This window comes from Gadus chalcogrammus, chromosome 4, assembly GCF_026213295.1.
Source record: "Gadus chalcogrammus isolate NIFS_2021 chromosome 4, NIFS_Gcha_1.0, whole genome shotgun sequence".
Classification (NCBI taxonomy): domain Eukaryota; kingdom Metazoa; phylum Chordata; class Actinopteri; order Gadiformes; family Gadidae; genus Gadus; species Gadus chalcogrammus.
In genome coordinates this window covers 249,767-272,266 of record NC_079415.1, presented here as the reverse complement: position 1 = coordinate 272,266, position 22,500 = coordinate 249,767, and the positions used below count along the sequence as shown (strand labels likewise).

The 22,500-nt window shown below is 49.7% G+C and overlaps 1 protein-coding gene across 1 annotated transcript in view; it reads right to left on the bottom strand.

The window, feature by feature from the left end:
- Nucleotides 1–22,500, bottom strand: part of LOC130380381 (ELKS/Rab6-interacting/CAST family member 1-like) — a 45,216-nt gene that overhangs the window by 21,525 nt on the left and 1,191 nt on the right. The window contains exons 2-4 of the mRNA XM_056587562.1: nt 10,720–11,777; nt 9,459–9,536; nt 9,009–9,164 (exon numbers count right to left, since the gene is read on the bottom strand). Coding sequence (XP_056443537.1) covers nt 9,009–9,164; nt 9,459–9,536; nt 10,720–11,229 — 744 coding nt within the window. The 5' untranslated portion in view covers nt 11,230–11,777. The remainder of the gene's footprint in view (nt 1–9,008; nt 9,165–9,458; nt 9,537–10,719; nt 11,778–22,500) is intronic.

Here is a 22,500-nt window from a genome sequence, read left to right as displayed (position 1 = left end):
CCACGTAGACTCGTATGTATAGAGCGTGACCCACGTAGCCCCGTATGTATAGAGCGTGACCCACGTAGACCCGTATGTATAGAGCGTGACCCACGTAGACCCGTATGTATAGACCGTGACCCACGTAGACCCGTATGTATAGAGCGTGACCCACGTAGACTCGTATGTATAGAGCGTGACCCACGTAGACCCGTATGTATAGAGCGTGACCCACGTAGACCCGTATGTATAGAGCGTGACCCACGTAGACTCGTATGTATAGAGCGTGACCCACGTAGACCCGTATGTATAGAGCGTGACCATCATAGACCCGTATGTATAGAGCGTGACCACGTAGACTCGTATGTATAGAGCGTGACCCACGTAGACTCGTATGTAGAAAAGCGGGACCATCATAGACTTGTATACGACGACAATAGCGTAGCATATACCACTCCTACTGTGTACATTGACGTCTTTACTTTATGCTTCGTAGATGGATTGCTGATCCAACCCTGGATTGCTGATCTAACCCTAACCCTTTTATGTTTTTATCTCTTTATGTCTTACCATCCTGACGTTTCTGATTTGTCGTATGGGATTAATTATTATTTTATTTTATTAGGATAACAAGGTTTGGATGCACAATAAAAGAAAAGACCAGGATGATGTGAAATCTAAATATATTGTAATAAACAGCGACAAAATCCAATAAAGAATTGGTGTGGAGATAAGGATTGGGTATGTGTGTGTTCCTGTGTTTTGACCTGTACGGTTATTGGGTAACTAAATATAAAGCCTGAGAATATCCTATTGGCTGCGGGGTGTAGTGATATGAAATGCCTATTGAGTCAGCGGGAACAGACACCAAGTAAACAATGCTCTTCTTGGTTTCTCGGCGAAAGAAGACCGTGAATGATTTATAAAGTCTTCGTCGTATTCCTAGTTTTTTCAAGTGGCTCTCCCTCTTTAGTTATTGATCCTACTACAATGTTCTGGGCCATGGCGATTGCTTCTACAGAACAGTGAAATGTGGGATTCTAGGAATCCATTTTCTCTCACTTCCTTTATTTACAGGAGGGAAAGTGTAGCTGGAGTGCTTCTGATATTCCCAAAGCTCTGGTACCCCTGGAGGAGAATGCAACTCGGAAACTCCAGTAAAAGGGGATTGGGTGATGAGAATAGAGAAGTTTGAGAGCAGGAGCGCTGAGAGGGAAGAAGGACAGCTAGCTACAGAGTCCTTCTTCTCCTACTGAAAGAAACGATGTGTAGTTCAACGTGTCCATGCACAGGTTCTGTAATGTCACGGATCACTCATTTCTAATTACAAACCTACTTCACTGCCTTGATTATTAACTCACTTGTTTTTTTTGCTGATTTTTCATTTTCGTTTATTTACAGTTGAGTATATTTATCTTATTAAACGTTGATTCAAACAGACCTGCAACTTTATATCAGGAGAAAAAGTAAACGAGAACCCTGACTGTGTCCTGGTCTGTCTCTCCCCCTCTCCCCCACTCTCACCTGCCTGAGACACACACACACACACACACACACACACACACACACACACACACACACACACACACACACACACACACACACACACACACACACACACACACACACACACACACACACACACACACACACACCCCTTCCCTGGCATTTTTCTCAATCCAGACGAAACGTTTAAAATAGATCTCTTTTTTATTAATTATTACTAATCCATTGATATGGGAAACATGTTCCTAAATGCACCTTTCGTCCCTCAATGCCTTTTCCTTCCAAGACCACAGCATAAAGAGTCACATACATAGAATCACTCACAAACACAAACACACACACACAAAGTACGTCAGACTTTGGGAGACTTTCGGAGTGTTGTGGTAAATAATTGAGGATAAAATCAGGGCTGAAATGACGACAGAAGATTCACAGAATGGATGTGGCAAAAAGTGCGTGCGCACATATACACTAACTACCACACCAGCATAAACACCATTGATGTGCAAAAACAACATAGAAAGTGAAAAATTAATTTATAGCGGTATTGTATAAGCACAGTACTATTTAGTCTAGTATAGTATCAGATAACAGTTCTCTGTACTACAGTATCATGGTTACAATAATATATGCTACAGTATTGTGTAGTATAGTATTATGTGTTACAATACTATGTGCTACAGTATTGTGTAGTATAGTATTAGGAGTTACAATACTATGTGCTACAGTATTATGTAGTATAGTATAATGTACTATCAAGTACTATGACACTAATTACAGTAAACTACAGTAACAATATGTAGCATTGCATCATTTGCTGAAGTAATTTATGCATATACTACGGTACTATTACTACAGAACGACATACACCAGTATAATGTGCTTCAGTACATTGAACTACAGTATATGCACCACAGTACTATTTATTATTAAATCATGCAGTACTATGAAGTACAGTAACATGTGCTATACAGTACTATGAAGTACATTATCCTGTCCTCAGTACTAGGAAGTACAGTAACATGTGTTACAGTACAGCTACAGTAACATACCGTAATTACAGTAACATACCGTAGCTACAGTAACATACCGTAGCTACAGTACAGCTACAGTAACATACCGTAGCTACAGTAACATACCGTAGCTACAGTAACAGTAACATACCGTAGCTACAGTAACATACCGTAGCTACAGTACAGCTACAGTAACATACCGTAGCTACAGTAACATACCGTAGCTAAAGTAACAGTAACATACCGTAGCTACAGTACAGCTACAGTAACATACCGTAGCTACAGTAACATACCGTAGATACAGTAACAGTAACATACCGTAGCTACAGTAACAGTAACATACCGTAGCTACAGTAACATACCGTAGCTACAGTAACAGTAACATACCGTAGCTACAGTACAGCTACAGTAACATACCGTAGCTACAGTAACATACCGTAGCTACAGTAACATACCGTAGATACAGTAACAGTAACATACCGTAGCTACAGTAACATACCGTAGCTACAGTAACAGTAACATACCGTAGCTACAGTAACATACCGTAGCTACAGTAACAGTAACATACCGTAGCTACAGTAACATACCGTAGCTACAGTAACATACCGTAGCTACAGTAACAGTAACATACCGTAGCTACAGTAACATACCGTAGCTACAGTAACAGTAACATACCGTAGCTACAGTACAGCTACAGTAACATACCGTAGCTACAGTACAGCTACAGTAACATACTGCAACATACGGAGAGGGGAGAGGTGGAGAGGGGAGAGGTGGAGAGGGGGAGAGGGGGAGAGGTGGAGAGGTGAGAGGGGAGAGGTGGAGAGGGGAGAGGGGAGAGGTGGAGAGGGGGAGAGGGGAGAGGGGGAGAGGGGAGAGGTGGAGAGGTGGAGAGGGGAGAGGTGGAGAGGAGAGAGGGGAGAGGGGAGAGGTGGAGAGGGGAGAGGTGGAGAGGGGAGAGGGGAGAGGGGAGAGGGGAGAGGGGAGAGGGGAGAGGGGAGAGGTGGAGAGGGGGAGAGGGGAGAGGGGGAGAGGGGGAGAGGGGAGAGGTGGAGAGGGGAGAGGGGGAGAGGGGAGAGGGGGAGAGGGGGAGAGGGGGAGAGGGGAGCTAGGTTCTTTTATTTCACATGAGAGGGAGATGGGGGCAGAGTGCATTCCAACCATTCCCTGTATTTCCCCTCATCACTCTCTCCTGTTTACCACCCTGCTGTGATCAAAGAGACCCACAACCAGCACGCACACATCCCTCATGAGACCCACAACCAGAGCGCACACATCCCTCATATGAGACCCACAACCAGCACGCACACATCCCTCATATGAGACCCACAACCAGAGCGCACACATCCCTCATATGAGACCCACAACCAGCACGCACACATCCCTCATATGAGACCCACAACCAGAGCGCACACATCCCTCATGAGACCCACAACCAGCACGCACACATCCCTCAGATGAGACCCACAACCAGCACGCACACATCCCTCAGATGAGACCCACAACCAGCACGCACACATCCCTCATATGAGACCCACAACCAGAGCGCACACATCCCTCATATGAGACCCACAACCAGAGCGCACACATCCCTCATGAGACCCACAACCAGCACGCACACATCCCTCAGATGAGACCCACAACCAGCACGCACACATCCCTCAGATGAGACCCACAACCAGCACGCACACATCCCTCATATGAGACCCACAACCAGCACGCACACATCCCTCATATGAGACCCACAACCAGCACGCACACATCCCTCAGATGAGACCCACAACCAGCACGCACGCATCCCTCAGATGAGACCCACAACCAGCACGCACACATCCCTCATATGAGACCCACAACCAGCACGCACACATCCCTCAGATGAGACCCACAACCAGCACGCACACATCCCTCATTTGAGACCCACAACCAGCACGCACACATCCCTCAGATGAGACCCACAACCAGCACGCACACATCCCTCAGATGAGACCCACAACCAGCACGCACACATCCCTCAGATGTTGTTCCTGGGAGCTTTATACACGCATACACATGAAACACACACACAGATACACACACATACAGATACAAACACACAAACACACACACACACAGTGGCATCAGTAAACGTTAACCTCAGCCCAGTACAGCATTACAGAACCTCTCTGTGATGAATAGCGTGAGCCACATGAGGCTAGCTTCATCGTACTCTTACTGTGGCTCTGTGTGCGTTAGACAGCACTTGTTGACACCCTGGTCGCTATCTGGTGATTAAACAGTGATGCATAACACATATCTGCCCTGTACACACCGCTGTCTTTATAGTCCACTGTCAAGGCCAAGTGCAGCAAGCCCCCACAGGCTGGTATAACTGCAGACGGCGTCGTCTACAGAGAGTCTCTCATAGGAGGACAACAGAGAGCCCATTATTATTTCATGGACACACAGCAGAACACCAACTCTTCTCGGACAATATGTGCTAGAGGCAGGCTGAAGGGGAGGAGGGAGAGGGAGGGAGAGGGAGGGAGAGGGAGGGAGGAGGGACAGTGAGTGAGGGAGGGAGGACTGGAGGTGAGGGAGGTACGCAGCCAAAGGGAACGTGTGAGGGGAGGAGGGAGCTGGAGTCTAGCATGGTGTTTGGATTCCGTAGCTGGGCGTGCCCTGGCAGTGGGTGACTGCTGGGAGGCACCACAACACATTCCACTTCTATTTCAAAGAGGATTGCAGACAAACCACTGAAATTGGAAATATTATGTGTATGTGTATATGTGTGTGTGTGTGTGTGTGTGTGTGTGTGTGTGTGTGTGTGTGTGTGTGTGTGTGTGTGTGTGTGTGTGTGTGTGTATGTATGTATGTATGTATGTATGTACAGTATGTATGTATGTATGTATGTATGTATGTATGTATGTATGTATGTATGTATGTATGTATGTATGTACAGTATGTATGTATGTATGTATGTATGTATGTATGTATGTATGTATGTATGTATGGATGTATGTATGTATGTATGTATGTATGTATGTACAGTATGTATGTATGTATGTATGTATGTATGTATGTATGTATGTATGTATGTATGTATGTACAGTATGTATGTATGTATGTATGTATGTATGTATGTATGTATGTATGTATGTATGTATGTATCTATGTATCTATGTATGTATGTATGTATGTATGTATGTATGTATGTATGTATGTATGTATGTATGTATGTATGTATGTACAGTATGTATGTATGTATGTATGTAAATATATATGTGTATTATGTGTATGTACAGTATATATGTATGTACAGTATGTATGTATGTATATATGTGTATATGTATATATGCATGCATGTATGTATGTATGTATGTATGTATGTATGTATGTATGTATGTATGTATGTATGTATGTATGTATAATATAATTCTTTATTTCAGACCCAGGAGGATCCATATCAACACAAACAAAATAAACAATGTATGTATATATATGTATGTATATATGTGTATATTTATGCGTATATGTATATATGCGTGTATGTACGTACGGTATGTATGTATCTACAGTATACATGTATGTACAGTATGTACAGTCTGTATGTATGTTTGAGAGTGAGTCAGTGAGTGAGAGTGAGAGGAAGGCAGAGGGCTGAGTCATCTACCCAGAGCCCTGACAGAAAGGAGGGAGCAGTGTACGGATGAAGAGAGGAAGGAGATGGAATAGACGAGAGGTAAATCAGGGGAATCATCTAGAAAGAAAGGGGCATGGTCTCATAATGAGTGATGAGAGGAAGCAGAGAGACATTCAAGGACAGGACGAGAGAAAGCACTGGAAGAGAAGGCGAGAAACCAATGAGTCATTTTATTTCCACAAAGATAACAGTTTCTGTCTACGCGTCATATCATGTTGAAAACGCCCTCCGCCGCCACGTAGTGTGTGTGTGTGTGTGTGTGTGTGTGTGTGTGTGTGTGTGTGTGTGTGTGTGTGTGTGTGTGTGTGTGTGTGTGTGTGTGTGTGTGTGTGTTTTCATAAGAGAATGTGTAAAAAAAACAGTCCATTAAACTAGAGAATGAGTGAACTTGTAATTATGTTGTTCCTCAATTTCATGCAATGACAGTGAACCCACTTACTGAGAAGAGCTCTGATTCACACACACACACAACCGAACACACACACACACACACACACACACACACACACACACACACACACACACACACACACACACACACACACACACACACACACACACACACACACACACACACACACACACACACACACTCTCTCTCTCATGACTCGGCTTGTTGTCACACACTAACACTCTCTCGCCCTTATGACTTGGCTTGTTATGAGACACACACACACAATCTCTCTCGCACTGTCTCATGACAGGCTTGGGTTATACACCTTATGTGTGTGTGTGTGTGTGTGTGTGTGTGTGTGTGTGTGTGTGTGTGTGTGTCTGTGTGTGTCATCACACACACTACCTTGAAGAAGAAGAAAAAGTGTTTCATTGTCTTTGTACTGTGAGATGTCATCGGATGCCATAAGAATTCAACGTGTAAATTCTCTCATTGAGAATGTGTGAATATGTCCGTGTAAACCTGACAACTGTGTCTGTGTGCGCGTGCGTGTTAGTGTGTGTGGACGCATATCGAGAGAGAGAGAGAGAGAGAGAGAGTCTACACACACACTCAGAGGGAGAAGGAGACAGAGACAGAGACAGAGACAGAGAGAGAAAGTAAGAGGGATCATCTGAAAGAGTCAGAGGCAGATCGACGGTGTGTGTGTGTCCATATTTGTCTGGTGTGTGTGTGGGTCCCAGTGTATTCCTGTGTGTGTGTGTGTGTGTGTGTGTGTGTGTGTGTGTGTGTGTGTGTGTGTGTGTGTGTGTGTGTGTGTGTGTGTGTGTGTGTGTGTGTGTGTGTGTGTGTGTGTGTGTGTGTGTGTGTGTGTGTGTGTGTGTGTGTGCTCTATCTGTTGGCCGTCTCTCCCTCCATCCGGCCCAGATGGCTCAGAACCGGAGGACAGCTGGTGAGCTGAGGAGGCTAGGAGACGAGGAGACAGGGGGACGAGGAGACGAGGAGACAGGCGGACGAGGTGGAGAGGAGGAGACGAGGAGACAGGGGGAGGAGGAGAGGAGGGGAGGAGACAGGGGGGAGGAGGGGAGGTGGAGAGGAGGGGGGGAGAAAGGGGGACGAGGAGACGAGGAGGAGACGAGGAGACGAGGAGACAGGTGGACGAGGAGACGAGGAGGAGACGAGGAGACGAGGAGACGAGGAGGAGAGGAGGAGGAAAGGGCCCAGACAGAACCAGGCTCCGGGTTAGTCACTGCCCCCGGGTTAGTCACTACTGTACCGCGGGTTAGTCACTACTGTACCTCGGGTTAGTCACTGCCCCCGGGTTAGTCACTACTGTACCGCGGGTTAGTCACTACTGTACCTCGGGTTAGTCACTACTGTACCGCGGGTTAGTCACTACTGTACCTCGGGTTAGTCACTACTGTACCGCGGGTTAGTCACTACTGTACCTCGGGTTAGTCACTACCCCCGGGTTAGTCACTACTGTACCTCGGGGTAGTCACTACTGTACCTCGGGTTAGTCACTACTGTACCTCGGGTTAGTCACTACCCCCGGGTTAGTCACTACTGTACCTCGGGGTAGTCACTACCCCCGGGTTAGGTACTACCGTACCCCGGGTTAGTCACTACCGTACCCCGGGTTAGTCACTACCCCCGGGTTAGTCACTACAGTACCTCGGGTTAGTTACTACCGTACCCCGGGTTAGTCACTACCGTACCCCGGGTTAGTCACTACCCCCGGGTTAGTCACTACCCCCGGGTTAGTCACTACTGTACCTCGGGTTAGTCACTGCCCCCGGGTTAGGTACTACCGTACCCCGGGTTAGTCACTACCGTACCCCGGGTTAGTCACTGCCGTAACCCGGGTTAGTCACTGCCGTACCCCGGGTTAGTCACTGCCGTACCCCGGGTTAGTCACTACTGTACCGCGGGTTAGTCACTACTGTACCGCGGGTTAGTCACTACTGTACCGCGGGTTAGTCACTGCCGTACCGCGGGTTAGTCACTGCCGTACCGCGGGTTAGTCACTGCCGTACCGCGGGTTAGTCACTGCCGTTCCCCGGGTTAGATACATACACACATTCACAATTAGGGCAACCTGTTGGCGCTTTCATCCAAAGCGACTTACTTCATACTTAATTCACACGACGGTGGCAAAGTGACCCCAGGGCGACAGCCAGCTGAGCAGCAGTCAGGGTGGGGCGCCTCGCCACTACATCAGGAGGAGCCGGGGACCCAACCAGCAACCATCAGGTTACCAGTCAACCCAACTAGCAACCATCAGGTTACCAGTCAACCCAACTAGCAACCATCAGGTTACCAGTCAACCCAACTAGCAACCATCAGGTTACCAGTCAACCCGCTCTACCTCAGACTGACAGACCGACAGACCGTCAGACAGACAGACAGACAGACAGACAGACAGACAGGTTCCTACCTGGCTCTCGTCCTGCACAACCCCGTACTGCTCTCTCCACACAGACATCTTGGTGGCCTCGTCCTTCCGCAGGGCTCTCTCCTTCTTCAGCTCGGGGCTCCAGAACGTCTTGATGGAGTTCATGGAGGAGCTCAGCTTGGACTCTTTGGCCTCCAGCTACCACACACACACACACACACACACACACACACACACACACACACACACACACACACACACACACACACACACACACACACACACACACACACACACACACACACACACACACACACAATAAGAACGGGTTGGATACAACAAAAGTTTCAGTTGTGCTTGGTTTCAATATAATAAAAATAGGATTTTTTGGTTCTTAGGTGAAGTGTTATAATAATAAAATGTATAATAAAATGATGCTTTAACAGTAGCTCTTAATAGTTGATAAGGGGACGTGTGTGAGTTTGTGTTCACCTCTCTTCGTAGGAGTTCATTCTCTCTGAGCACCTCCCTCAACTGTGTCTGGAGGTCAGACATCGCACCTTCACGCACCTGGACGCACGCACGCACGCACGCACACACACACACACGCACACAACACACAGACATACACACAGAGTTTGGTAGGTTACGATTTGACAGTAAAGTAGTACTTGAACAAAATGCCAAACACACACACAGTCATTGGCACTCATAATCCCAGTGGAGAACCAGACTGAAACAGAGCGGAAGCCTCGAGGGAAGGTAAACATCAGCCATGTTATTCTTAAATGGTGCCCGGCTGACACGTCTCAGGAAGTGATGTGTTCCTGTTCAGACTTTATGAATCACTGCATGAGGTACAAGAGGTGACCTCATTCTCTCCCCAACACTCGGGCAGGTTAGGGGTGTAACACTACTGAACCTGAGTACACACTCTGAAGCTGGCCTGGGACTTTGAACTGCTAAGAGACACGGACAGACCCAAACTGTCCAAACGTTTAGCCGCTTTGAAAACAAAGGCTGCTTGAATAGCAACCATAACGCTGGGAATACGAAGTCCCCAAAACACACATCCTCCAACAAACACTTTAACATCCTGAACATTGGAACAGGGATGGAATCCGTTTTACTGGAGTCATTTAGCAGACGCATTCACCATAGAAGGGGGGGCTAGAGCCCTGCCCCCCCCTCTAGAGCCCTGCCCCCCCAGGGATGTGGATCACCCCCCCCTCTAGAGCCCTGCCCCCTCAGGGATGTGGATCACCCCCCCCTCTAGAGCCCTGCCCCCCCAGGGATGTGGATCACCCCCCCCTCTAGAGCCCTGCCCCCCCAGGGATGTGGACCCCCCCTCTAGAGCCCTGCCCCCCCAGGGATGTGGATCACCCCCCCCTCTAGAGCCCTGCCCCCCCCAGGGATGTGGATCACCCCCCCTTCTAGAGCCCTGCCCCCCCAGGGATGTGGATCACCCCCCCTCTAGAGCCCTGCCCCCCCCAGGGATGTGGATCCCCCCTCTCTGCCCCCCCAGGGATGTGGATCACCCCCCCTCTAGAGCCCTGCCCCCCCCAGGGATGTGGACCCCCCCCTCTCTGCCCCCCCAGGGATGTGGACCCCCCCCTCTCTGCCCCCCCAGGGATGTGGACCCCCCCTCTCTGCCCCCCCAGGGATGTGGATCAGTCCTCGGAGGTCCCTTCACAGACTGAGGGCTAATCATTCCCCCGAGCCGTCTGATTGGCCGAGCAGCCGCCCGTCGTACCTGTCTCATGGAGTGCGGTACCGTGGCGCCCTGGGAGGCGTGCCCGTGGATCTCCCCGCCGAACGCGATGGCGTCACTTGGCAGGCCCCCGCCCCCCAGGCCCCCGGCGTTGATGTTGGGGCTGCTCCCCATCAGGGCCCCCCGGGCCCCGAAGGGCAGCCGGGCCGCGGCCCTCCCCAGGGTCATGGTGCCCTTGGGCGGGGCGGGGTTCAGCCCGGAGCCCATGCTGGCCCCCAGGCCCAGGGCGGGCTCGTCGCCGTGGTCGGTGAAGTACATGGGCCCGGAGGTGGCGTAGGCGGCGTTCAGGGACTGGATGTTCTCCATGGACAGCGTCTTGCAGGAGCCCGTGAGGCCGCCGGCGCCGCCGCCGCTGCCGTTGCGGCGGTGGCCCAGGCGCGGCGAGCGGGGTAGGCGGGGGGAGCGGCCGGGGCTGCCCGACGCGCCAGAGCCGCCGCCCCCGTTGGCGCCGACCGTCTCCTGCTTGGAGACGGAGCGGGCGCTGCCGTACATGGCGAGCGGAGCGGGGGAGGAGCTTCACACTAGAGGGGGCGGCAGTCGAGGTGGTTCTGGTTGCGGTTGGAGGGAGGTGGCCGTGGAGACGCGGGGCCGTGGAGACGCGGGGCCGTGGTGCGGGATGGTGGTTCAGCTGGAGGAGGAATAACCTCTGGAAGAGGCAGACGGGCGTACTGACGGTCAGAGTTGGGCTGGATCCCAGGGAGCTCGCGGTCCTTCAGGCAAGCCTGGAGTCAACAGACGCCATTCGGGACAGGTCCGTCAGTCGCACACCGATGTACCACAAGGTGCAGGTAAAGAGTGAGTAACAGCTCAAACCTGCCTCTGGGATGAGGCTGAGAGGGCAGGGTGTCTACTCTGATGTGAGCGTACAACTGGCAGCAGAAAGGCCTCTCTGTCGACGTCGCTGTAACCCATCAGGTCATCAGTGAGCTAGCGTTGGTGTCCCTTCAGGAGCTGATGAAGGGACCGGGGTGAGCGATGACGAGTTGGTCTGGGAGGATGCTGACGTGATCACCTGGAACGGGGTCCGGAGAGGAGAGGGGCTGGAGAAAGAGAGAGATCATTTTAGGCTCATTTAAGTATACTTAAGCATTAAAAGCTCTTAAGTTGTTCTTTAGAGGTTTGGTCATTTGGTCAAAACATGGACCCTGCTGTAAAGGTATACAAAGAGCATTGGCATTAATTCCTTGGTTTTAAAATGTACACCGAGTCTATTTATGGCCTGTCTTAGCAAAGCATGCATAATGCAAAGCCAACACCTGCATATAACACTGCCCCATACTGGACTGAACCATCATGATAACCTTTAAACCAAAGTTAACATGAACATAAAATAACTTCTGCCAGGAACTTCGAGTTTCCCCGTTGTCCATCCCCTGGGCTCATCGCTCTCTCCTTCCTCTCCTCCTAAACCCTAAACTACGCCTCCTTCCTCTCCTCCTAAACCCTAAACTACACCTCCTTCCTCTCCTCCCTAACCCTAAACTACACCTCCTTCCTCTCCTCCCTAACCCCTAAACTAAACCTCCTTCCTCTCCTCCCAAACCCTAAACTACGCCTCCTTCCTCCCAAACCCTAAACTACACCTCCTTCCTCCTAAACCCTAAACTACGCCTCCTTCCTCTCCTCCCTAACCCTAAACTACGCCTCCTTCCTCTCCTCCCTAACCCTAAACTACGCCTCCTTCCTCTCCTCCCAAACCCTAAACTACACCTCCTTCCTCTCCTCCTAAACCCTAAACTACACCTCCTTCCTCTCCTCCCAAACCCTAAACTACGCCTCCTTCCTCTCCTCCCTAACCCTAAACTACGCCTCCTTCCTCTCCTCCTAAACCCTAAACTACGCCTCCTTCCTCTCCTCCCTAACCCTAAACTACACCTCCTTCCTCTCCTCCCTAAACCCTAAACTACGCCTCCTTCCTCTCCTCCCTAACCCTAAACTACGCCTCCTTCCTCTCCTCCCAAACCCTAAACTACACCTCCTTCCTCCTAAACCCTAAACTACGCCTCCTTCCTCTCCTCCCTAACCCTAAACTACGCCTCCTTCCTCTCCTCCCAAACCCTAAACTACACCTCCTTCCTCCTAAACCCTAAACTACACCTCCTTCCTCTCCTCCCTAACCCTAAACTACGCCTCCTTCCTCTCCTCCCTAACCCTAAACTACGCCTCCTTCCTCTCCTCCCAAACCCTAAACTACGCCTCCTTCCTCTCCTCCCTAACCCTAAACTACGCCTCCTTCCTCTCCTCCCAAACCCTAAACTACGCCTCCTTCCTCTCCTCCTAAACCCTAAACTACACCTCCTTCCTCTCCTCCTAAACCCTAAACTACGCCTCCTTCCTCTCCTCCCAAACCCTAAACTACGCCTCCTTCCTCTCCTCCCAAACCCTAAACTACACCTCCTTCCTCTCCTCCCAAACCCTAAACTACACCTCCTTCCTCCCTAAACCCTAAACTACACCTCCTTCCTCTCCTCCCAAACCCTAAACTACACCTCCTTCCTCCCAAACCCTAAACTACACCTCCTTCCTCCCAAACCCTAAACTACGCCTCCTTCCTCTCCTCCCTAACCCTAAACTACACCTCCTTCCTCTCCTCCCAAACCCTAAACTACACCTCCTTCCTCTCCAAACCCTAAACTACGCCTCCTTCCTCTCCTCCCTAAACCCTAAACTACGCCTCCTTCCTCTCCTCCTAAACCCTAAACTACGCCTCCTTCCTCTCCTCCTAAACCCTAAACTACACCTCCTTTCTCTCCTCCCTAAACCCTAAACTACGCCTCCTTCCTCTCCTCCCTAAACCCTAAACTACACCTCCTTCCTCCCTAAACCCTAAACTACACCTCCTTCCTCCCTAAACCCTAAACTACACCTCCTTCCTCCCTAAACCCTAAACTACACCTCCTTCCTCTCCAAACCCTAAACTACGCCTCCTTCCTCCCTAAACCCTAAACTACGCCTCCTTCCTCTCCTCCTAAACCCTAAACTACACCTCCTTCCTCTCCTCCCAAACCCTAAACTACACCTCCTTCCTCTCCAAACCCTAAACTACACCTCCTTCCTCCCTAAACCCTAAACTGCACCTCCTTCCTCCCTAAACCCTAAACTACACCTCCTTCCTCCCTAAACCCTAAACTACACCTCCTTCCTCTCCAAACCCTAAACTACACCTCCTTCCTCCCTAAACCCTAAACTGCACCTCCTTCCTCTCCTCCCAAACCCTAAACTACTCTCTTCACACCTCACTCTAACCCTAACCCTAAACTACTCTCTTCACCCCTCACTCTAACCCTAACCCTAACCTATTCTCTTCACCCTAACCTAACCCTAATCCTAACCTATTCTCTTCACCCTAACCCCAACCTATTCTCTTCACCCTAACCCTAACCCTAACCTCACTCTGCTGTCTCTCATTGTCTCCTTCTAATTATTTATGTAGCTCATGACTGGCAGCACCGCCCGGCGTTCTACACCAATAAGGTGTCGGCAATAGGGCGGGACATAAGAGCACACCGATTCGGGATTGGTTGGTGATTAATGGCCGCATTGGACCTGCAAGCAAAACTTTCATAAAAACGGTATGAGCCGTTTGTCTTTAGGTCCTACCTGAGAACTGTGAGGGAGGATTAGATGGCAACAGTCTGGTGCTAGCGTCTACTGGAGTCTGGGAACTGGCTTACTTAAAGTATAGATAGTTAAGGATATAGTGATAGAAAACCAGCCGAGATGCTGGCTATAGTACTGTCATTGGAATCGTCAGTACAAAGCGTTTTATGGCTAACTAAATATCTAATAAACAGTGGTCAACACGTTGCTTACTCATACTGATTCCTGCTGGTTGTTCTATTTTAACATCCTTCTATATTGGTGCTAGCGCCTCAGAATGGGATGAGTGTAATGCTGTTAAAGACAGAGACGGCTTGGATGGAAGGTACGCCGCGCTCTGTAGGAGACCGGACCGGGCGGACGAACAACACCAAGTCAGACTCCTGCCCCCCCCCCCGTGGGACCATCAGGAGAGCGGACAGCGGAGCCCGATCGTCCTCCAGACTCTGTTAGCACACTGACGCCTACACTGAGTCAGTGTGCTAACAGTAAGACAGGACGGGATGAAGACACGCAGCCATGTAGCACCCTCCATGTAGGACTGAGGCACTGGTTCCTACTGGCTGAGGGCAGTACTCCACTGGTTCCTACTGGGTAGGGGCAGTACTCCACTGGTTCCTACTGGGTAGGGGCAGTACTCCACTGGTTCCTACTGGCTGAGGGCAGTACTCCACTGGTTCCTACTGGGTAGGGGCAGTACTCCACTGGTTCCTACTGGGTAGGGGCAGTACTCCACTGGTTCCTACTGGGTAGGGGCAGTACTCCACTGGTTCCTACTGGGTAGGGGCAGTACTCCACTGGTTCCTACTGGGTAGAGGCAGTACTCCACTGGTTCCTACTGGGTGAGGGCAGTACTCCACTGGTTCCTACTGGGTAGGGGCAGTACTCCACTGGTTCCTACTATAGCTCTATGTACTGTACTGACTCCTCTACTACAGCTCTATGTACTGTACTGACTCCTCTACTACAGCTCTATGTACTGTACTGACTCCTCTACTAGCTCTATGTACTGTACTAACTCCTCTACTACAGCTCTATGTACTGTACTGACTCCTCTACTACAGCTCTATGTACTGTACTGACTCCTCTACTACAGCTCTATGTACTGTACTGACACCTCTACTACAGCTCTATATACTGTACTGACGCCTCTACTACAGCTCTATGTACTGTACTGACGCCTCTACTATAGCTCTATGTAATGTACTGATTCCTCTACTACAGCTCTATGTACTATACTAACTCCTCTACTACAGCTCTATGTACTGACTCCTTTACTATAGCTCTATGTACTGACTCCTCCACTATAGCTCTATGTACTGTACTGACTCCTCTACTATAGCTCTATGTACTGTACTGACTCCTCTACTATAGCTCTATGTACTGTACTGACTCCTCTACTAGCTCTATGTACTGTACTGACTCCTCTACTACAGCTCTATGTACTGTACTGACACCTCTACTACAGCTCTATGTACTGTACTGACGCCTCTACTACAGCTCTATGTACTGTACTGACGCCTCTACTATAGCTCTATGTACTATACTAACTCCTCTACTACAGCTCTATGTAATGTACTGATTCCTCTACTACAGCTCTATGTACTATACTAACTCCTCTACTACAGCTCTATGTACTGACTCCTCTACTATAGCTCTATGTACTGTACTAACTCCTCTACTATAGCTCTATGTACTGTACTGACTCCTCTACTATAGCTCTATGTACTGTACTGACTCCTCTACTATAGCTCTATGTACTGTACTGACTCCTCTACTACAGCACTATGTACTGTACTGACTCCTCTACTAGCTCTATGTACTGTACTAACTCCTCTACTACAGCTCTATGTACTGTACTGACTCCTCTACTACAGCTCTATGTACTGTACTGACTCCTCTACTACAGCTCTATGTACTGTACTGACACCTCTACTACAGCTCTATGTACTGTACTGACTCCTCTACTACAGCTCTATGTACTGTACTGACTCCTCTACTAGCTCTATGTACTGTACTAACTCCTCTACTATAGCTCTATGTACTGTACTGACTCCTCTACTATAACTCTATGTACTGTACTGACTCCTCTACTATAGCTCTATGTACTGTACTGACTCCTCTACTATAGCTCTATGTACTGTACTGACTCCTCTACTACAGCTCTATGTACTGACTCCTTTACTATAACTCTATGTACTGACTCCTTTACTATAGCTCTATGTACTGACTCCTCTACTACAGCTCTATGTACTGTACTGACTCCTCTACTACAGCTCTATGTACTGTACTGACTCCTCTACTACAGCTCTATGTACTGTACTGACTCCTCTACTACAGCTCTATGTACTGTACTGACTCCTCTACTACAGCTCTATGTACTGTACTGACTCCTCTACTACAGCTCTATGTACTGTACTGACTCCTCTACTACAGCTCTATGTACTGTACTGACTCCTCTACTACAGCACTATGTACTGTACTGACTCCTCTACTACAGATCTATGTACTGACTCCTTTACTATAGCTCTATGTACTGTACTGACTCCTCTACTACAGCTCTATGTACTGTACTGACTCCTCTACTACAGCTCTATGTACTGTACTGACGCCTCTACTATAGCTCTATGTACGGTACTGACTCCTCTACTACAGCACTATGTACTGTACTGACTCCTCTACTACAGCTCTATGTACGGTACTGACTAGTCTAATAATGTTCTCACTGTACTTTGCAAGCTACTCTTGACAGTCTGTTCAGTAGAGATTTTGGTCAAGGAAGCGAGAATGGCAGCTATCCACTTTCAGACACACACACACACACACACACACACACAATCTGCACTCTAGTCCCTCAGGCCAGAGAGACACACCTGGACCCAAAGCAGATAGCAGAACAAGACCCTCCATTAAACCTACACCCAAGAGGACCTACAACCCACACACACACACACACACACACACACACACACACACACACACACACACACACACACACACACACACACACACACACACACACACACACACACACACACACACACACACACACACACACACACACACACACACACACACAGCTGGGTGCACATCTGTCCAGTGGCCGTGAGTGATCATGCCAGTAAAGAGAAACATGCACAGATATCTACTGCTCCATTTGCTGGCAGTATGACAGGGAGAGAGAGAAGCAGCGGAGAGACCCCCCCCCCCCCCACAGTGGTCCGGCCCCCCCAGGGTAGAGGGCGGGGCTACCTTTCCCTACGGCTGAACTCATTAAGTGTGGGGGGGGTGAGTGGTGACGTCATGGCTGTATGTGCGTCCGGTCGTGGCGGCTGAAGAGCTGGGATGGAGGACAAATGACCCCAAGCTGTATGAAACCACAGAAGAAGAAGAGGGCTGACACACGCCTACTGTACCGTGGTCATACCGGGATGGAGGACAAATGACCCCAAGCTGTATGAAACCACAGAAGAAGAAGAGGGCTGACCCACGCCTACTGTACCGTGGTCATACCGGGATGGAGGACAAATGACCCCAAGCTGTATGAAACCACAGAAGAAGAAGAGGGCTGACCCACGCCTACTGTACCATGGTCATACCGGGATGGAGGACAAATGACCCCAAGCTGTATGAAACCACAGAAGAAGAAGAGGGCTGACCCACGCCTACTGTACCGTGGTCATACCGGGATGGAGGACAAATGACCCCAAGCTGTATGAAACCACAGAAGAAGAAGAGGGCTGACCCACGCCTACTGTACCGTGGTCATACCGGGATAGAGGACAAATGACCCCAAGCTGTATGAAACCACAGAAGAAGAAGAGGGCTGACCCACGCCTACTGTACCGTGGTCATACCGGGATGGAGGACAAATGACCCCAAGCTGTATGAAACCACAGAAGAAGAAGAGGGCTGACCCACGCCTACTGTACCGTGGTCATACCGGGATGGAGGACAAATGACCCCAAGCTGTATGAAACCACAGAAGAAGAAGAGGGCTGACCCACGCCTACTGTACCGTGGTCATACCGGGATGGAGGACAAATGACCCCAAGCTGTATGAAACCACAGAAGAAGAAGAGGGCTGACCCACGCCTACTGTACCATGGTCATACCGGGATGGAGGACAAATGACCCCAAGCTGTATGAAACCACAGAAGAAGAAGAGGGCTGACCCACGCCTACTGTACCGTGGTCATACCGGGATAGAGGACAAATGACCCCAAGCTGTATGAAACCACAGAAGAAGAAGAGGGCTGACCCACGCCTACTGTACCGTGGTCATACCGGGATAGAGGACAAATGACCCCAAGCTGTATGAAACCACAGAAGAAGAAGAGGGCTGACCCACGCCTACTGTACCGTGGTCATACCGGGATGGAGGACAAATGACCCCAAGCTGTATGAAACCACAGAAGAAGAAGAGGGCTGACCCACGCCTACTGTACCGTGGTCATACCGGGATAGAGGACAAATGACCCCAAGCTGTATGAAACCACAGAAGAAGAAGAGGGCTGACCCACGCCTACTGTACCGTGGTCATACCGGGATGGAGGACAAATGACCCCAAGCTGTATGAAACCACAGAAGAAGAAGAGGGCTGACCCACGCCTACTGTACCGTGGTCATACCGGGATGGAGGACAAATGACCCCAAGCTGTATGAAACCACAGAAGAAGAAGAGGGCTGACCCACGCCTACTGTACCGTGGTCATACCGGGATAGAGGACAAATGACCCCAAATTGTATGAAACCACAGAAGAAGAAGAGGGCTTACCCACGCCTACTGTACCGTTAGGGTTAGGGTTAACCCTAACCCTAACCCACCGCTCACCCCCTGGCTCCGTCCAGCACCGAGCGGTATGGAGGGTTAGGGTTGGGGTTAGGGTTAACCCTAACCCTAACCCTCCACTCACCCCCTGGCTCGGTCCACAGCACCGAGCGGTATGGAGGATGGGAGGATATTGATAGTTCCAGAAGGAGGGGCCTTACTGCCTTCCCACTGCAACAGCCTGCTAGTTATTTTTCTCAGTTGGAAGAACATGAATGGACGTCCATTTGCCGAAATAGAAACCCCAAAAAAAGACCCGTGGCGGCCCACGCATGATGCAGTTTGGATCAGGAGTTCCGGTTCACAGCTAGCATACGACCGTTAATAGGGCTGCTAATACATCGCTGTTAACACCGTCATCACGCGTGGAGCCCGTCCGTTATCGCCTTCAATAACTAGTGGGATGAGAAGCCAGGGTTGGACTGCGCTATAGGTGTTCCCCCCCCCCCCCCCCCCCCCCCTAAGACCTGCTGACATGGGATCAAAACAGGGCAGAGAAGCTCCCCTGGAACCCAGCATGCATCACCTCATGGCTGGTCCCCCCCCCCCAGCCCCAAAGCCTTGGTCCCCCCCAGCCCCAAAGCCCTGGTCCCCCCCCCCCAGCCCCAAAGCCCTGGTCCCCCCCAGCCCCAAAGCCCTGGTCCCCCCCCCAGCCCCAAAGCCCTGGTCCCCCCCAGCCCCAAAGCCTTGGTCCCCCCCCCAGCCCCAAAGCCCTGGTCCCCCCCAGCCCCAAAGCCTTGGTCCCCCCCAGCCCCAAAGCCTTGGTCCCCCCCAGCCCCAAAGCCTTGGTCCCCCCCCAGCCCCAAAGCCCTGGTCCCCCCCCCAGCCCCAAAGCCCTGGCCCCCCCCCCCAGCCCCAAAGCCCTGGTCCCCCCCCCCAGCCCCAAAGCCCTGGTCCCCCCCCCCCAGCCCCAAAGCCCTGGTCCCCCCCCCCCCAGCCCCAAAGCCCTGGTCCCCCCCCCCCAGCCCCAAAGCCCTGGTCCCCCCCCAGCCCCAAAGCCCTGGTCCCCCCCAGCCCCAAAGCCCTGGTCCCCCCCCAGCCCCAAAGCCCTGGTCCCCCCCCAGCCCCAAAGCCCTGGTCCCCCCCAGCCCCAAAGCCTTGGTCCCCCCCAGCCCCAAAGCCTTGGTCCCCCCTCCCTTCTGCTGAATCTATTGATTCTCCAACAAGTCGTTGCACTAAACCCCAGAGACACAACCCATGGTCGTGCGCTTGAACAAATTCTGACTTATGACGAAGGTCTGGAGAAACATACATAACATATTCAGGCTGCAGCCAAGAACTATCTTTATTGACCACTCATAATTGTTCCTGTATAGATGGTCATGTGTTTACAACATTTCTTAAATGATGGTAGAAGTAATATTAGTGAGTAGAAATACTCCCTTATGTCTGATGCACAAAGTATTCATTTTGTAATGAATGGAAAGAAAGGCCAAATAATGAAAGCTAAAAAAAGGGACCCATTTGAGACGCTTTAACTGTAACTAGTTGCTGAGGCACAGAGTGAGAGAAAAAAAAAGGTTATCAATGAATTGATTCACTATTCAGGCTAACCCTTAGCCATCTCTCTGAGTCGTGGTCTGAACGCTGCCCACTCACTAACACGCTCTCACACTCCAGTACTCAGTCTCCATGAAGGACAATCCATCCACTGAGAGTTAAATCAATATAACCAGGCGGGAGGATCGCTTTGGTGACATCATATAGGTACGGTAATATGTCTCCTGAATCTTCCTTCTGACGTGAAATTAGGCTATAAACTGCGAGGTACACAAAAAAGGTTTTGTGTCAAGTAACAAGGTATTATAAATGTATTACATTCAGATAGAAGTTACCTTGGGCCCTCTCTGTTGCTCCCTCCACACTCGACCTATTCTCTGTTGACTGGTGTTACACCACTCCACAAGCGACCTATTCTCTGTTGACTGGTGTTACACCACTCCACACGCGACCTATTCTCTGTTGACTGGTGTTACACCACTCCACACGCGACCTGTTCTCTGTTGACTGGTGTTACACCACTCCACACGCGACCTATTCTCTGTTGACTGGTGTTACACCACGGGATCTTAATGAAGGACATCTCCTCATTCGGCTAAGCAACCAAGCTCATAAAGCCTTACTGGAAAACACACAGACGACCAATTCTTACAGCCCGCCCCTGTGTCACACTTGCAGTCTAAAAGCCACTTTACAGCCTTGCATAAGAAGTCACCCCCCTTACCCGAAAACCCACAAAATGGCAAGTTAAAAGAAACATAGTTGCAGAGCGAACCCTCATTCCAGGGACAGCAGTGAATTCACTTCCTGGTGGACAGCAATAACATTATCCCAAAGTAAGAATGGGGGATGCAATGAAAAAGAAAGCCTGGATAATAAAAGATTAAGGCCTCATGTGTAAATACAGTGCATTTCTTGGATTATTGGAGGAGTGTGGAGCATATTGGATGCTGATCTTCAGAAGAGTTTAATGCAATGCAATTAATTCATCACAACAGCTTTATTTGGCATGGGCAAAGTGGCCATGTGGTCCTTGGGATCCGCTAATTGGATTGATTCACAGACCATTGTGCATCGAGCATTGGATCCTGATTTCAGTTTACAGGGGATTAAACAACAGCTACTGTGCTGCTCGTCTCAGCGTCACTGGAAGCTCGCCTACAACTGATACAACACATAATATTGACGTTCAGACACTGGAAAACAGCTCAGCCGATAAGGCAAGAGATACCGTCAGCTCGGGTTTATTGTCAGCACACCGGAAATTAATCCGAGATGCAGTCTGTGAAAACAAAAGACAGATGCAAACACACAATCACAGAGACACACACGCGCACACGTCAATAAACAATCAGAGTAGACATTAATAGAAAGAAATGTCCGGAATATAAACACGCACGCACGCGCACACGCACACACACACACACACACACACACACACACACACACACACACACACACACACACACAATAATCTTATGTTATCTAATTTTGACTACTGCCTGCATAGAAATAATGGTAGATGTTCTATTGACAATAACAGATAAGATGCAGCAATGAGAAAAACTAATAAGCTGTAAATGTGATGATAGGCCTAGGTGTAATGCAAGTAAGAAAATTAAGAAAAGTATGCAAGTCAACAGAACCAATGCAGAGGAGGAGTAGCCTACTGATACTGAAACTAGGACCAGTTTGTTATGACGATTTGAAAGATATGCTCTATATGGAAGAACGTCAAATGTCAGTGTAAGGCAGCCTGGAGACGTGGGCGGGGGACTGAACGTTAAATCATCGAATAACGTCGTGAGGAAGCCTTCGTGTTTCCATCAAAG